This window comes from Motacilla alba, chromosome 2 (genome assembly GCF_015832195.1).
Source record: "Motacilla alba alba isolate MOTALB_02 chromosome 2, Motacilla_alba_V1.0_pri, whole genome shotgun sequence".
In the NCBI taxonomy this organism is placed as follows: domain Eukaryota; kingdom Metazoa; phylum Chordata; class Aves; order Passeriformes; family Motacillidae; genus Motacilla; species Motacilla alba.
In genome coordinates this window covers 430,693-448,394 of record NC_052017.1, presented here as the reverse complement: position 1 = coordinate 448,394, position 17,702 = coordinate 430,693, and the positions used below count along the sequence as shown (strand labels likewise).

At 57.5% G+C, this 17,702-nt stretch overlaps 1 protein-coding gene across 1 annotated transcript; it reads left to right on the top strand.

Annotated features, from left to right (window-relative positions):
• The first annotated feature begins 723 nt into the window (after nt 1–723).
• ELP6 (elongator acetyltransferase complex subunit 6) lies at nt 724–16,585 on the top strand. Its single transcript, XM_038130022.1, has 7 exons — nt 724–816; nt 5,195–5,273; nt 6,827–6,897; nt 12,411–12,538; nt 13,330–13,522; nt 15,099–15,245; nt 15,760–16,585. The coding sequence occupies exons 1-7, from the start codon at nt 763–765 to the stop codon at nt 15,886–15,888; spliced, it is 801 nt and encodes a 266-aa protein (XP_037985950.1). The 5' UTR covers nt 724–762; the 3' UTR covers nt 15,889–16,585.
• The last annotated feature ends 1,117 nt before the right edge of the window (nt 16,586–17,702 follow it).

Genomic DNA, 17,702 nt, shown 5'->3' with positions numbered 1-17,702 from the left:
GGGGATCCAGCCCTGTTAATTATGATGGGATGGGGATCCAGATCCAGGAATTAATGATAGGATGGGAGCCAGATCCAGTGTGTGCTTCTGTGAACAATGGGATGGGGATCCAGCCCCAAAAACTAACAACGGGATGGGGATCCAGATCCATGAATTAATGATGGGAACGGGGTGCCAGCCCTGTTAATTATGATGGAATGGGGATCCAGTCACACAAGCTAACAATGGGATAGGGATTCAGCCCCATGAATTAATGATGGGATGGGGGTCCAGCCCCGTAAATTAATGAAGAGATGAGGATCCAGTCCCATTTAGCTCTTTAATTAACCACACGAGTGAGGATCCAGCTGCTTTAATTGACGGTGGGACACGGGCCCAGCCCCGCTAATGAGCGATCCAGCCCCATTAATTGCCCATGCAGCCCCGCTCATTGCCGATCCGGCCCCGTTAATTAACCCGGCCCCGTTAATTGCCCCAGCCCCGTTCACTGCCGATCCGGCCCCGTTAATTACCCCAGCCCCGTTAATTAACCCAGCCCCGTTAATTGCCTCAGCCCCGTTAATTGCCCCAGCCCCGTTAATTGCCCCAGCCCCGTTAATTAACCCAGCCCCGTTAATTGCCCCAGCCCCGTTAATTGCCGGCGCTCGCGGCTCCCGGGGCCGCCGTTGCAGCCCCGACCCCGCCAGCAGGGGGCGCCCCCGCCCCGCGCATGCGCGGCGCCGCTGCGCTTCCCGCCGCGCGCGGCCCCTCAGCGGCGCCGCCATGTTCGCGGAGCTGAACGAGCTGCTCGGGGCCTCCCCGGAGCGCCCGGACGCGGTGAGAGGGCGCTGACAGGGCGGGAGGGACGGGCCGGGGCCGCCGGGAGCGGCGGGGCACGCTGGGAGGGGCACGGCCTCCGCAGACGGCGGCTGCGGCCGGTGCCAGAGCGCCTTCGGCCCTTCCGTCTCCCGTTCCCGGCTCCCCGCCGCCCCTCACGGCTCCGGCTCCGACTGAGAAGCGTCCGAGCTCTGTTCCGCGGTGTGTCCCTGCTCCCGTGCGGGGAATAAACACAGAGCTGGGCGTTAAACCCGCTGGCGGGCACTGCTCCGGACCGGGGAGCTGTTCTAGAGCTGCTTGTCATTTGGGGCAGTAAGTTAATTAACGTAGCTTTTCCACGGAGGTTTTGCGTTAATGAAGTCACGCAGGAGCTAAACAGCCTCGCTGTCTGTGAGAGCTGCGCAGGTAAAATGTCAGTCGTGGAATTCCGGCGTGCTTTGGGCTGCAAGGAGCCTCAAAGCTCATCCGGTCCTGTCCTGTGCAGGGACACCTTCCTCCCTCCCAGGTGCTCCAAGCCCCAGTGTCCAGCCTGGCCTGGGACACTTCAGGGATCCAGGAGCAGCCCCGGCTGCTCTGTGAATTCCATTCTAGGGCCTCAGCACCCTCACAGGGAGCAATTCCCAGTTCCCAATCTCCCATCCATCCTTGCCCTCTGGCAGTGGGAGCCATTCCCTGTGTCCTGTCCCTGCAGGCCTTGTCCCCAGTCCCTCTCCAGCTCTCCTGGAGCCCCTTCAGGCCCTGGCAGGGGCTCTGAGCTCTCCCTGGAGCTTCTCCTCTCCAGGGGAGCATTCCCAGCTCTTCAGCCTGGCTCCAGAGCACAGGGGCTCCAGCCCTGAGCAGTTTGTCTGTTTTCCATCCATCCCTCAGCCTTTGCTGATTCTGGGGATTGTCCTGACCCAGGTGCAACACCTTGCACTTGGCCTTGTTGAACCTTGTGAGGTTCCCAAGGACCCGCTCCATCAGCTTCCCCAGGTCCCCCTGGATGCCCCATCCCTTCCCTCTGGCATGTGACCACACCACCAGCTCAGTGTCATCAGTAATTATTAATAAATTATCCGTGTGCTGCATGTCACTCCATGTTTTTCCTGACAGCTACAAGCTTAGATAATAAAAGCACGTTTGGGGTGATAATTTAGTTTATAAGTCTGAGTTTCCCCCTTTGTCTGCAGTTTCCCCCTTGCCCTACTACCAGCTTGTGGTGGAATGGGGGAGGTTTCTCCTTGGTCTGGAAGGTCCTTCTGAGGTGGCTCCTTGTGGGGCTGGCTGGAGCGGGGCAGTGCTGGTCTGATGGGGGTCAGTGCTGAGGGGAGTTTGGGATGGTGCCCTTGAGGCTCAGGGGAGTTTGGGATGGTGCCCTTGAGGCTCAGGGCAGATCTGGTGGCGGTGTTGGCTGAGGCTGGGTGTAGTAAAGGATAGTCTGAGTGTGCAGTCCCAAAGCCCTGTGTTCCTGTGGGTTGCTGTTGGGTTTTTGACACACTAAGGGAGAAGAGCTTGGTGGGCTCTGTGCTCTGTGGTGTGGAGAGGACACTGGTGGTGGAGCTCTGGGATGAGCGGGAATGCGGGCATCCACGAGCTTGGTTCTGACGCAAGGAGCTCGCCTTGATGGGAGCAGGAAATTCCACAGAGCAAAACCCCGAGATTGGCCTCAAGATGCTGGGTTTGGACTTGGCAGCCAGAGCAGGAGCCGGCCAAGGCCTCATGTGTGAGGAGTTCCCTTGGATTGAGTTGGCCCTTCCCTTCCCATCCCACACACGCCGCGGGATCTGGTCCAGGGCTGTTCCCGGTGCTACAGTGGGGAACGACTTCTGCAACGCTCAGGGTATTACATCTGCTTTACCCTGCTGCTAGATGGAGAGCAGGTGTGCGTGCAGGTGCCCTCGGTGGCAGCGGTCCCCGTGCAGAGCCTGTCCCCGCAGTGTGCTGGGATCCCGCTGGGTAACAGTGTCAGCCCTCTGCCGCCTGACCTTCCGCTGCTGCCGGCCCGATTTCCTCAGCTCCACGGCTGGGCTGTGCTGCTTCCTGACCTTCCCGCTGCTGCCATCCCAATTTCCGCAGCTCCACGGCTGGGCTGTGCTGCTTCCCGACCTTCTGCTGCTGCCGGCCCGATTTCCACAGCTCCACGGCTGGGCCCTGCTGCTTCCCGACCTTCCGCTGCTGCCGGCCCGATTTCCTCAGCTCCGTGGCCAGGCCGTGCTGCTTCCCGACCTTCCCGCTGCTGCCATCCCAATTTCCTCAGCTCTACGGCTGGACCCTGATGCTTCCCGACCTTCCTGCTGCTGCTGTCCCGATTTCTGCAGCTCCATGGCTGGGCCGTGCTGCTTCCCGAGCTGACGGGCGCTGTCCCCGCAGGCCTCACTGTTACAGACATATTTTATGAAAATCCTTTTGCCAGGATTTTCTTCTCCCGAGGAGCTGAGAGGCCTCAGGAACAACCTGTAAACAATGACTGTGTGCTGCTGTGGAATGCAACAGGTGGATCCGGGATTGGTCTGGTGGTTGTTTCTGATTAATAACCAGTCACAGTCTGGCTGTCCAGACTGTCTCGGTCAGTCAGAAGCCTTTATTGTTCATTCCATTCTATTCCCGGCTTGCCTTCTAATGGATCTGCCTCTCTATTCGTTTAGTATAGTTTCAGTTTAGCATTTTTAATATAATATATATCATAATACAACGAACCAGCCTTCTGGAACATGAAGTCAAGATTTCTCATCTCTTGCCTCGTCCTGGCTGCCCAGAGAAGCTGCGCCTCAGGGTGCAGGGAGCTGCTGCTGGCGTGGCTGTGTCTGGGGGTGTGCCTGCGGTGTCACCGTGGGCCTGTGCCACCCGCTGCTGCCCCGCCAAGGGATTCTGGCACTTCCTAACAAGTGGCTGCAGCTTCTCCCTCACATTGCAGGTGCTGAGCGCGTGAGGGCCCGGCACGCCCTGAACGGGCTGGGCTTCCTGGGGAAGGTGCCACAGGGAGGCTTTGCCTTTGGAATGGTGCTGTGTGCTCGGGGTGACAAACCCCGCGGTGCCAGCACAGCCTGTGGGAGCCCGCTGGCAGGGAGGGCACACAGGGAGCACTCTGGTGAGAACAGGGGAGCTGGAGGGGACGGAGTTGCAGAAGATAAGCCCCTGAACATCTGGGTTTGTGCTCTTTGAGCATAGGTCTCCTCCAGGCTCATCCATGGAGGGCACGTCCTGGGGCAGTGTCCCTGTCCCTGCGTGGCCTTTGAGGCATAACCCTTTTTGGGGGGCAGAGCTCTCACTGTGGCTGAGGGAGAGCAGCTTCCCTGCCCTGGCCCCTGCTCTGCATTCCCTGCAGCCATGTTCAATGTTTGCCGTTCCATTTGCTCTGCTTTGGGCACCGGGGACTTTGTTCTGATGGATGCCTTGGGAATTGCCTGTGCAGAGATGGCTTGTTGCTGTGAAAGGCTTCTTCTGTTCCTGCGAGTAGAAAAACCTCCCACTTTGATAAGTTCTTTGTGTTTCCAAGCAGCTCATCTATGATTTGTATTGATTAAAGCAACATCCTGACTAAGATTTTAATGGAAACAAACACCTTGATGAGGCTGGGGCTGATAATGAGTGTGCACTCATGAACAGAATTAATTTCCTGCCTGATCAAAACAAGGTTTATACCTTGTGCCGGGAGCTGTGCTGCACCACAGAATTTTGGTGACAAGGTTTTCTACCCTGAAGGTGGCATTTTGGAAGTACACCTGGCAAGGAGGACAGGGAGGGCTGTTTGGGCACAGGAGGAGCTGCAGCTCCAGGGGTGCTGACATTTGAACACTCTGGCAGTGCTGGCTGTGGCAGGAGGAGAATGGCTGGGAAGGGAGTGAAGGAGTGAGAGCCCTGCCACTGGGAGGAGAAAGATGCCAGTGAATTGGGGCAGAGGGGCTCAAGGCTGGGAGGTGGAAGCTGCCCAGCAGCCCCTTGGTGGTGTGCAGCACCAGAGGCTCCGGCTGTGGTGGCGCTGGGAGCGCTGTGCTGCACGTCCCTTGTTGCCAGGGGAGGGGGTGGCACCTGCTGGGCACAGACCTGGGAGTCCAGCTGGGCTCACAGTTGGGCACCAGGGTTTTTAGCTGGTGGACATGTGGGGACATAGTTCAGCGGTGAGCTTGGCAGTGTTCATGGTTGAGCTGGTTAATGGTTGGACATGGTGGGCTCTGAGGGCTTTTCCAGCCTTAGCCATACTGTGGTTCTCATGCCTCCCTGTGGGCTGTGTCCAGAGGAATGCTGGCTTCCCTTTGTGAACAGGCAGCTGGAGCTCTGCTCGTCCACTTCTTCCTCTGAGTAGCACCCGCAGAATTCCTGCAGCTTGAGCCAGCATCTTGTCTGCCAAGAGCAGATTGTGCCCTCACCTTACTCTGTTGTTTTGCTGCTTCTTTTCCAGGGCAAGTTCACCCTGCTGCGAGACACCCGGACAGATGGCAGCTTCCTGGTGCACCACTTCCTCTCCTTCTACCTCAGAGGTGGGTCAGCAGCAGCACCCCGAGGCAGGGACGCCTGAGAGGTTCCCTCAGGGCTGCTCCGTGAGCACAGGGCAGCTCTGCAGAGTGTGAGTTACCTCAGACAAACACAAAGCTTGGGGTTAGGATTTATGGGTTCTAGTCCTGACTTGTTCTTGGGACTCTTCTGTATCCTTGGGTACATCCCATAATTCTGCACCTTGTTTCATCATGGGCTGTGGCAATGGTTGTAAATCACACAGGCTCTGACAGGGAGGCTCTGACAGGCTCTGTTCACTGCAGTTCCCTCACTGCTTCCATTTTTATGATGTAATTACACTTATCAGGACCAATTAACCGCAGATAAGCTCAGAGTGAGGCAAGGAACAAACAGAGCCTGGCAAGGTGTCTAGTTACTTTTCTGGGAGCAGTTTCCCCTGTGAGTAACCTCCTGGCTTCTGCAGAGCAGGACTCAGGGACTCCTCCAGCTTTGTGCTGGCACAGCCACCAGCCCAGCAGCTCTGGTACTGTCAGGCCTGAAAGGGAGCTCAGAGTGCTGGGCAGGGCATGGCATGGCATGAGGACATTGTGCCCCCAGAACTGCCACTGCCTCAGCTGGGCCTTCACCCTGCTTTGAAATATTTTGTACTTACTGGAACAGAGGGAAAGTGAAGGAAATCCCATGGGAAGTGGGTTGGTAACAGTGTGAAAGGCTCAAAGAGACCTGCCAGGCACTGCCTCGGGCTCTGCTGATGTCCTGCCCCGCAGCAGGGCCCTGGGAGTTGGTGCTGCAGGGCAGCAGGGCCCTGGGAGTTGGTGCTGCAGGGCAGCAGGGCCCTGGGAGTCGCTGTCCAGAGCTGCCTGTGTGCCTGGGAACAGCCTTCCATCCCTGGTGGGTGGCAGCCCTGTGGGATAGGCATGTGTCTCAGGACAGCTGTGCTGGCTGTCACCTGCCCCCTCCAGCCGAGGACCTGGGTGCAGTTGTTCCCTGTCTGCAGCACCCCATGTTGTTCCCTCGGTGCCCAGAGCCTTTGGGAGATGTGAAGGTTCACCTGGGGCCATTGACTTGTTCTACTTGAAATCCATGTCCAACAAACATGGTTATGTCCATACCCAAACTGTGTTCCAAAATCGCTTTTTATTTAGGTGTCTGACACAATTCCCTGTTCTGTGTTTTTCCAGTCAGGGTCACTTGCCCTGTGAGAGCCAAAATGGGAATTTTTGGCACGTCTGTGGTTTCAGTAGTTCAGTGTCACAGCTGGCCCTTGGCCTCCTTACTGTCACACCAGCAAACAGGGTCAGGAGGTGCCAGGCTGGCCTGGCACAAGGCAGAAAAGTGGCCTTACACTTTTTAGTGTCATCTTTTTCCTTCTTTCCCTCTCTTTTTAAACTGACATTTTCAGTAATGCGGATATCCTGTATAAGGGTGAAAATTGAAAGCAAAGGAGGTTTGTCTAGACCTACATCACTTCAAGGTCCTTCCAGACAGATCTGTGGCCTGGCTGCTGTGATTCATGAGCTTTGATAATGTCAGCTGCAAAGTGGAACTGCTAATGTGTGCTTTTGTCCCTCCCCAGCTGGCTGCAAGGTTTGCTTTGTGGCCCTGCTGCAGTCCTTCAGCCACTACAGCATCGTGGCGCAGAAGCTGGTGAGTCTCTTGGCACAGGTTCATTATTACAGAAGCTCCAGGTAGCTTCTGTTGGGTGGGAGGGAATGGGAATGGGGAGCAGGAACTGCGTGTGAGCAAATGTCTCCAGGTCTTGATGGGGGCAGTCGGGATTGGTGCTCCTGCGATGGGGATGAAGAGCACTTTGGGGCAAACCCCTGGCTGTGGGGTGCCCCAGGGCTCTGCCCTGCCCAGAGCCAGACAGCTGCTTGCTTTGTGCTTGAAAGTGTTTGCTGGGGATCAGTGCTCCCCAGACAGGCACAGACTGGTAGATGGAGGTTCCTTAATCCCCTGGAGAGCAAAAAGCTGAGGTGTCAGTGTTCCCAGGACCCCTGCACCCCTGCAGGAGCTCCTGAGGTGACTTTGTCCCCAGTCCTCTGGTTCCTGTTGGGATGCAGGGCTGAGTCACACACACACCTGTGTGCCTCCTTGGCCTCTGGGCTGAGCCATCCCTTTGAGCTCTGTGAGGAGCCACAGGTAAGTTCCTAGGGATTTCCTTCCCATGCTGAGTTGGACAAGGATTATGTGTACTCTGAAATGAGGAAACAGAGACAAAGCAGGCAGGGTAATTCTGCGTGTCAGCATATTGTCTGAGCTCCAAACTGCTTCACTCAGCTCTTTGTGCAACACTCCAAGGTGAAATGCTCCAGGTGGGAAGTGCAGGTGACCTTCCGGGGCTGAGGGGATGAGGGCTTGCACTGCTCCTCCCTCTGCTTCTGCTGAATCCCAGCAGCACTGCTGCTCAGGAAGACTCCAGGTGCTGAGGAACCAGGTACTGTACTCCCCACTGTAAACAGGGCGCTGCTAAACTGTATTTTATTTACTGGTCCTTTTTACCTTTTGAAAGGAGATCAGCGGCCCGGGGTACATGCGGTGGGCTGAGCTAACACGGTGCTCTCACACAGAGCTGTAGCTCGTGGGGTGATTCTCCTGCAGAGCCAGTGTTCCCCCAGGAGCTGTAACTCCTGGGGTGATTCCCCTTCAGAGCCAGTGTTCCACAGAGCTGTAACTCGTGGGGTGATTCCCCTGCAGAGCCAGTGTTCCACGGAGCTGTAACTCGTGGGGTGATTCCCCTGCAGAGCCGTGTTCCCCCAGGAGCTGTAACTTGTGGGGTGATTCCCCTGCAGAGTCAGTGTTCCCCCAGGAGCTGTAACTGGTGGGGTGATTCCCCTGCAGAGCCCTGTTCCACGGAGCTGTAACTCATGGGGTGATTCCCCTGCAGAGCCGGTGTTCCATGGAACTGTAACTCATGGGGTGATTCCCGTGCAGAGCCCTGTTCCACAGAGCTGTAACTGGTGGGGTGATTCCCCTGCAGAGCCGGTCCCCCTGGCTGAGCAAACCCCACCCCTCGAGTACAGAGAGTACCCGAGCTGTCCTGGCCTTGGTGGTGCAGAGAGGAGGAAATCGTGGAGGGAACTTGCTGAGTGGGGCAGGAAATGGGGCACAGCAGCCGGTGTGGGGAGGAAATCCAGCTGTTAAATACGGGATCCCTGCCTGCTCCTCAAGTCAGGGTGTTTCCTAATGCTCACATTTCCGGGGGTACACTTAATGGGAGCTGCTGACATCTCCCTGCCTGGGAGGCTGTGAGGGAGAGAACATGAGGATTAGCTGGAGCACACGTGCGATGCAAATGGGGGCGATTTGCTGTCTGATACTCGAACAAAAGGTGCCTGCCACAAAGGAGGTGATAAGCGTAGCTCGGAGAAGCGCTGAGCTGCTGTCAGCTCTGAGTCACTCTTGCCTGGCAGCTTCACAGGTGCCCCTGTGGTCCTTGCTGTGAATTCCTCCCAAGCTCTGAGGAGCTGGAGGTCGCAACATCAGTTATTTATAACCAAGTTTCCATCACATCTTCTCTTTGCTTTAATCCCTCTTTGCACAGATGAACACGTCAGGCTCAGGAAAGGTGGGTCTCGGCAGGGAAGTTTCACTCTTAAATTTGTTTAGGAGCTCGCTGCTGTAGATCTTTACTGGAGAGCAGTAATGGCGTGGCCACAGGCCCAGGGCAGGGCCCATCCCCTGTGCTGGCACTGCTGAGGCACCTCTGGGCCTGGGGGCAGTCTTGTGATCCCCAGGTACAGCACAGAGCGTGTCCAGGGAAGGGAATGGAGCTGGGAAGGGGCTGAGGGAGCTGGGAAGGGGCTCAGCCTGGAGCAAAGGAGGCTCAGGGGGGGGCTTGTGGCTCTGCACAGCTCCTGCCAGGAGGGAACAGCCGGAGGAGTTGGGCTGTGCTCCCAGGGAGCAGGGACCTCAAGGGTTGCCAGGGGAGGGTCAGGTTGGATATTGGGAATATTCCTTCCCCAAAAAGTCTGCCCAGCCCTGGCCCAGCTGCCCAGGGCAGTGCTGGAGTCCCCATTGCTGGAGGGATTTAAAAACCGTGTGGATGTGGCACCATGGCACATGGATTGGCGGTGGCCCTGCAGTGCTGGGGGAATGGCTGGGCTGGATGGACTCAGGGGACTTTTCCAGCCTCAGTGACTCTGTGACTGTGATTATGTTCTTAGGAAAGCCTGCGCTTGGAGGAGCTTCAGAACTGAGCAGTGCCCCAGTTTCTGCTGGGAGCAGGGTAGTCCCAGCCCTGGAGGAGGCTCCTGGAGCCGGGGTGGATTGCACAGTGACACTTGTAGCACTGATGTGTGGTGATAAAGTGAATATTTATACCCAGCTGAAGTGATGCTTCCAGGGACTTGCTGCTTTCCCAGTGTGCCAGGTGTTACAAGTCCCAAACCACTTCCTTATGTGTTAGCTAAGCGCAGGGATGTATCTTTACTTGCAGAAAAATCCTTCCCTGGCTTTTTTTGTGCCTGTGTCCTCTGTCCCTGAGGACCCACACTTCATTTTGAGGCACTGTCAATGTTATTGGCCCTGACCTTGCCGAGAGCCTGCAGGGCTATATCAGGACAAACAGCAGCAGGGCACCCTGCCAGGTTGGTGTTCCCACCCTCACTTGTACAAAGTTTGTTTTGTTTTACAGGGAAACCAGATTTCTCCCCGTTTGATGCCCATCTCCTGTCCCCTGCTCCGAGTCACAGCTTGGAGGACGTGGTGTGGCCTGATCCCTGATGGCCCCACTTGGTCCCACAGCTGTGTTTGCTGATGAGCTCATTCCCCCTGCTTTGCACACTCCATTCCTTCTGTCCCCCAGACATTTTGCTTTCCCGTATGGAGTGGCCAGCGGTGAGCAGCAGCTCTGCTTTGAGGGGCTGTCACTGCTGGCAGCCGGGGGCACCACCCGGAGGGGAGGAGCAGCTGAGCTGCTGCTGCAGGAGCGCTCCTGGGCTGGGTCGATGGCTGACAGTGTGCCAGAGATAATGTCCTGTGCTCCAGGGTAATGGAGCAGCATGCTGGCTCACAGTGAAAGCTTTCAGGCTGTTGGGGTGCTGGGCACTGCCGTGCCTCTGCTCTGGGGATATCAGTCCTGGCTGTGCACTCAGGAAGGTGCCACTGGCCATTTTGAGCACTTAACCCGCTTTTCCAAGCTGTCTGATGCTTCCTGTGCTGCTTCCAGAGGTCACGCTGGGTGGCTGCCAGCAGGGAGACAGGCAGAGGTTTGCTGTGACAGGTGACTGCAGCGGGTGAGTTTGGGTCTCTCTGGGACCTGTTCCCCTGCTGGAAAATGAAGCTGGACGTGCTGGGTCCATGGCATGGCACTGAGGGGGCTGAATTCTCGGTCTGACACACAGGCACCCTGTCCCTGGCTGCTGTGGCCCTTCCTTGTCACCCAGGCACAGCACCGAGTTCCTTCTGAAGGGGGGGACACTTTTCATCCACATCTGAGGTACAGAGACTTTGTGTGTGCAGGACAAAATGGCTGAAGCAAAGGCAAAATCAGTTGCTGAGTTATTGATGTTAGTGAATTTAGTCCCAGCATTTCAGCAGGTTCCCAGTCCTAGGGACTGCAGAAATCCCCGAGGGAATGGGGAATGTGAGGCTGCTGTGCAGCCCAGCCCTTCTTCGTGGCACGGCAGGTGTGTATTTGCTGGCTGCTCCCTGCTCCTCACCTGCCAGGTAAAGGTGCTTCTGTCCTTGGCTGGGAAGTTTCCCGTGGTGTGTGCTCAGAATTGCCCAATAATGCTGCTATTTCTGAAGCTGTTACTGAGGGCTAGTGCCCAAAACAACTATTGCTTGATCGGGGCACTCTGAAGAGGGAGTGAGCATTCAGGCACACGCTCCTTCCCAGCTGAGTAGAAGGAAGATAGAGGAAGCATTCTTGTCAGGCAGCAGGATTCCCAGGGTCAGGAGTCCAGGCAGCTTCCCTTTAAAGCAGGGAGCAGATGCCAGCAGATGGAGTTCAGTCAGGCCTCAGATTATGCTTAATATCCATGTTACAAAGTGTTAGTGCTGCAAAATTGAGCCTGGGAAGATAACTCATGGAATAGTTTGGGTTGGAAGACACCTGAAAAGGTCACCTAGTCTTATCCTCCAGGAAATAATTGTACTGCACGTGCTCATGGAATCAGTGAGGTTGGGAAGCCCTCAAGGATCATTGTGTCCACCTGTCACCCAGCACTGCCAAGGCCACCACTGCCCCAAGTGCCACATCCACACGGCTTTTAAATCCCCCCAGGGACGGTGACTCTCCACTGCCCTGGGCAGCCCCTTCCGATGCCTGACCATCCTTTTTGAGAATAAACAGTGCAGAGTGAGGAGGTCCCTCTGAGCCTCCTCTTGTCCAGGCTGAGCCCCCCCAGCTCCTTCAGCCCTTGACAGGCCTTGGAGCAACCTAGTCCAGTGGAAGGTGTCCCTGCAGAGGGATGCAGGGGGGCTGCATCCCCTCCAACCAAACCTTCCTGGAATTGTGTGATCTCCAGCTGGAGCCTTCTCCATGTCTGCTGCAGCTGTGGGATGTCTCCGTGTGAGCTGGACGTTCCCAGCACGTGGCTCTCCGTTGGCCTCACCAGCAGGCAGGGCTGTGAGCCGGCTGAGTGCGAGTCTGAGCCACAGCCCCAGGCTTTGTCCTGGCCCTCCTCCTCCTCCTCCAGGTGGAGTCACGGCTGCTTCCCGTGGGAGCCCTGGCTGCTCTCTCCAGGTGTTGTGCAAGTGTCGGGATGCCAAGCCGTGCCAGGCTCAGCTTCGTGGGCTGTGCCAGGAGCCCTCATTGCCACAGCCGTGATCTGGAGATAGAGAAAAACAAAAGCTTTCACCTCCCAGGGAGGGAGGTGATGGAATTGCTCCCAGCAGGTACTTGGAGAAGCCTGGGTCATTCTCTCCCTGCCTCTGCACACCACGCTGGCTTCCCAGAAGGAATTCCAGGATGTCTGGGCCCCCAAATCACAGTGTGTTTTTATTGTCTCCTGGCGAAGTCCAGAAGAGTGAATATGCCACCAGTGGCTGTAGCAGACGTGCCCATTTCATCCCTGAAGCGCTGACTTTATCAGCACATTTAGATAAGATTTGATTCAAACGAGAATGAAAATTTGGCTGTCGATCCACGTGGTTCTGTGTGCACCATTTTCCGTAAGTGTTCACTCTGAAACCTAACGTTTTCCTCTCTCGAGGGAGTCAATCTGGCAGCTGCCAAGGAGAGGGGACAGCTTGTCTTCCTGGAGGGCCTCAAGTCCTGCCTTGACCTCCTGTTTGGGGAGGAGGAGCAGCCAGGACAGCCCAGTCCTCTGCAGTTTCTGAGGTGAGCCTGAGCATGGAGTGTTCCCCCTCACATCTGCTGCCACCAAGGGCACCACCCAAGGTCCAGGGCTGGCTCCTGCTGTGCTTTGTGCTCCCCTCCAAGGCCCAAGGACTCAGCTGGACACCCACCAAGTGAAGGGAAACACCAGCATTGTGCACATCCCCCTGAGTGCCCTGGCCTGTCCCTCGCTGCTGCTTGAGGGGATCGTGTTCCCCTTCCCAGAATTTTGGGGGAACTTCCACCCATCCTCATTGCCAAGCATGTCACAGGTCTAGAAAAACATTTATTTCAGCACTCCACAGGTTTGTGTCAAATGAAACCCCAGCCAAGTGGTTTTATTCCCTTCTTTCATTATTTTGGGTTTTATTCTTACCCAAGAGAGCAGTGCTGCTTTATCCATGCTGGCGTTTGGGTTTATTCCCATGCCGTTTTCTCCATGTTCCCTGGGAAGCTCAGGCCAAACACTTCCCCAGCAGTGTGCAAGGCCATGTTGGACTGGGCTGGGAGCAGCCTGGGATGGTGGAAGGTGTCCCTGCCGTGGCGGAGGGGTGGCACTGGATGGGCTTTGAGTTTCCTTCCCACCCAAAGCGTTCCACCACCCCTGGAGCAGGGCAGGAGGGTTTCACCACACGCAGGTATAAAGGAGCAGGGGCTGAAGGGCAGTGAGGAGGTGGCTGTCACAGCAGTAGGGACAGCCGGGAGGGGACAGGCTGGTGATGCCCACTCTGGCTCGGTGGGTGAGGGGGGGACACGCGGTGCCAAGCCCCTGACAGCTCCTTCATGTCTTGCAGCGGGAGCGGCTGTGACCTGCGAGCCTTGTTTGACTTTGTCCGGGTGTCCCTGGCTGGCGCTGGCGCTGATTCCTGGAAAGGCCCCGTGCTGCTGGTGGATGACCTCAGTGTCCTGCTGAGCCTGGGGGCTGCCCCGGTGGCCGTGCTGGACTTCATCCACTACTGCCGCGTGTGCGTGTGCTGCCAGCTGAAGGTACTGCTGCCCGGGCCCTGGCTGTGCACAGAGCCTCCAGAGCAAAGCCTGCCTTCGTTCTCCTTCCATCTGACCGTGCTGAGCTTTGTGAAAGGCCCTGGCTGTCCAGGGAGTTCAGATCATTGCTCTGGGGCCGCTCTTGGGGGTTGTGTGGGTCCCGGAGTACCTGTGCAGGCTCCTGTTCAGCTGGATTCCTGGGAGGTGCTGCCCAGAGAAGGCTGCTGTGTGTCTCTGATGTATGAACAGGGATTTGAGGTGTAAAACGGTGGGTTTTGGAGCTCCTGGCTCTCCAGAGATCCTGACTCACACCCCTGTGTGGGAGGGCAGGGGTGGAAATGGGTCACGTGGGGGGCTGCTGAGTCTCACAGGGGACAGAAATGAAGGGCCCCTTCGGGGGCACACCAGCCCCTTCTCCCACCACCCTCCAGTGTGGCTGGTCCCCAAGGTGGGGTGGTGATCTACAAAGATCTCCCAGCGATGTGGGGACTCCTGAGAGCACCGCAGCCAGACGTGCTCACAGTCACATCCAAGCTCTGCCATCGCAGCAGTGTCCCCTCCCTGGGCACTTCCCTGCAGGAGCGAGGAATGAGCCAGTGGTGTTGGGTGCTGTCACCCTGCACTTCACACGGCGCGGGGTGTTGGGCTGTATGTGCTGACAGGGATGATCTGCTTGCCAAGAATATTTACCTCCCAAGAGCTAAAAAAGATGATAAACCACGCTAACACTTTGCTATTTCTGTCTGAGGTGTTCTGAAGCCTTAAAGTACATTTTAATTGATTGAGAATTTGTGTTATTTTAAGTCACTGGTGACTTGCCTGGGCTGAGGCAGAGTCTCTTGGGGTGGCTGTTAATAGAGTCGGTGTGCTGGGGAGGTGTTTGCTCCCTGTCAGAGCTGTGAGGGTGTGAGCAGTGCTGCAGCCCTTTGGCCACCTCTTTATTTACCTGCTCTGAATTCAGTCAGTGCCATCTGCCCAGCCTGACAGACTGGTTCAGCCACTGTCTCCTCTCAAAGGCTGGAGGTATTTTTAGATTGCACGTTACATATATGTGTGTGTGTGTGTGTGCTCAGTGTACAGTGAGCTCTTCAGTGTTCCTGTGTCACAGAATGGCCTGTGTTGGAAGGGACCATGCAGACCACGTGTGCCCTGGCCTGTGTTGGAAGGGACCATGCAGACCACGTGTGCCCTGGGCACGGACACCTCTGGTTTGGGCCCAGAGCTGGAGGCAGCTCTGCAGGGGGGTCTCACCTGGGTGGGGCACAGGGCAGAATCCCCCCTCCTCTGCTGCCTGCACTGGGGATCAGCCAGGGTATGGGGGGATTCTGGGTGGGGCAGAGGGCAGAATCCCCCCTCCTCTGCTGCCCACACCGGGGATCAGCCAGGGTATGGGGGGATTCTGGCTGGGGCATGTCCAGCCTCTCCATCAACAGCTGCTGGTTGTTTTCCCAGTGGAATTCAGACCAAGCTGGAGCTTAGATGGGGTGTTTGTGAAAGCTCCTGTTGCCACCCTCCCATCCTTCCCCTAAAGGATTAGGCCCAGCCAGGGGCTCATGCCTGCCTGCTGCTCCCGTTGCAGGGGAACGTCGTGGTGCTGGTTCACAGCAACGAGGATTCGGAAGATGAGGAGAACGAGCTGGTTGTGAACTCCCTGTGCCATCACAGCGACCTCATCCTGTGGGCAGAGGGGCTGGCCACCGGCTTCTGCAAGGATGTTCACGGGCAGGTGAGGCACAGCAGAGCGTGGACAGCTGGCCCGTGTCCCTGCCACCTACAGCACCGCAGCCCCGGCCTTGTGGGACACAGCCCAGCCTGCAGTGTGGTTGAGGAGTAATCCCGTGGGCACCAGGATCTGCTGGAGCACCCAGCTGTCACTGCTTCTGTGGGGATGTTCAGGGACATCCTGCCACCTGGGACTGCCCACCTCTGGCAGCTTTCCAGGGTTTATAAGGCAGCTGCAGTGCAGGCTTCTCCCACCCCGGGGTGAGGGAGAACTTTCCTGAGAAGTTTCCCCAAATGCTGCGTCTGAGCCTGGCCTGTGGTGATCTCTGCAGGGCTGGAAGGTGCTGACACTTGTGTGGCCCCTCATCAGGGGCTGCCACTAAAGGCACAGGGACAGGCAGCTGCTGCTGGATTATTTATCAGTGACCCCCCTTCCCTGCAGGCCAGCCAGAGGCATGGGGAGCAAGGCTGCTCCGGTTAGCCGCAGGGACAGTGTTCCTGTTCCTTTCCCTTTGCAGATTAAGATAATCAAGAGGTTGTCCTTGCGGCAGGCGGCGCAGCAGGATCTGGTCCAGATCTACCAGTACAAGATCCAGGACAGGAACGTCACCTTTTTCGCGCGGGGGCTGTCGGCTGCGGTGCTGTGACGGTGCAGAGCCTGGGAGCGCCAGTCCCTGCCTCTGCTGAAGCACCACCGGCACCTCTCAGGAGCAGCACAGTGAACTGACCCAGGAGGGAAGCTCAGACGCACCCGGGAGTGGTGCCAACGTGGGATCAGCCTGCCTGGGGCCTGCTGCATCCCTTTGTCCTCCCACCCCGTTCCCAACACACTCGGGCCAAGAAAGGGAGCGAGAACTTGCAAGAATGGCCCTTGGAGCATGTAAATACAGGCAGGGTTGCCCTGCGGGCTGGGTGTGCCTTGCCTCGCCTCTTCCGGTGCGTTGGGCACAGCGTGGCAGTGCCAGGCGCTGCGCGGAGGAGCACCCCTCCCTCCCGCTGGCACGGGAGGAGATGACACACAGCGGGTGGAGCAGGGATGGTCCCGGAGCCTGGCGCAATCCCCTCCTCGCTCCCAGCTCTGGCTGGCAGAGGTTTGCCCAACTCCCAGCTTCCGTGCAGTTGGTGAATGCATGGCTCCGTGTGCAGCCCTCAGCTGGCTGTGCTGAGACCTGGGCGCTGCTACGCTTTATCCCCCGTGCCTTCCCAAGCTCAGGCTGGGCTTTGTGCTTGGATAAACCCCTCTGGGAGCCTGTCTCAGCCACCGCTTCCTCATCCCAAACCCTGACTAGCAGTTACCTGCCTGTGCTGAAGCTGGTTTTTATTAATAATCTGTCATTTCAGTGAGATAAGGGTACAGTGATTGAGTAACTGCGGATCTCTGGGTGGGAACTGCTCCCCATCTGCTCCTTGGCAGGGGGCAGGAATGGGCATCTCCCAGGTGGGAACTGCTCCTTGGCAGGGGGCAGGAATGGGCATCTCCCAAGCCTGGGTGAGGACAGGGCCTTCCCCATGGCCACAGGGGCAATCCTGGGAGCAGAGCTCAGGCCTGGAGGGCTCCTGGTAGCTGCTCCTGCTGGGATATCCCATTTATGCGGGGAGATGAAAACATTCCACACACTTGTGGGAGTCCAGAGCAATCTGCCAGGTCCTTGCAGCTCCAGAGCTGGGATAGCAGCTCTGGCAGTGGGACACATTCCTGATTTTCCACGTAGACTCAGTGTCCATCCCGTGCTGGTTTGGGAACGTGGCCTTTGCCTTACGAGTTCTGGGAGCCCTGGCAAGCTCAGGGCTGTGGCTGCTCATCAGTGGCAGCCCAGGGAAGCCAGGCAGGCTGCTGGGCTTGTGGCGAAGCCGCAGGGAGGGAGGGGAGTCAGGCCCTGTGTGTGCTAGAGGATCACTCGTCCCTGATGTCCCCGGGGCCTCTCCGTGCTCTGCTGCGGAAGTGGCAGTGCCCAGTGCCACTGCTGCTGTCCCAGTGTGCTGGCAGTGCCCAGGGTCAGTGCACTGTCACAACCTGCAGAGGGAGGAGGAGAGGACCAGTAGCTGCTGGCACTGCAGCAGCCGAAAGTGCACCTGTGACTGGCACAGAGTGGTAATTGGGGTAATGTCTGTAGGATTATCCTTGGAGAGATCCCAGAGCCTGGCTCTCGGGCTCTGCCTCCCTCTTGAAACCTGCCGGGCCATTGTGTGACATTGTCACTGTGTGACATCATCACCATGTGACATCACTGCTGCCTTCTGCCTGGTTCTTTCTGCCCAGAAATGCGCTGAGGAGCCTCGGCTGACCGCTGTGTCCCCATGCAGGGGGTGTTCCCCAGGACCCGAGCCCTTTGGGATGAGCCTCTCTGCCTGCGCTGTGCAGTGGTGCGAGCTTGGACAGGGCCGTGAGCCCCGTGGGGCCACCGAGTCACAGCCCAAAGGCAGCGCTCCCAGCAGCCCAGCCCGGCGTCCGGCAGTGGCC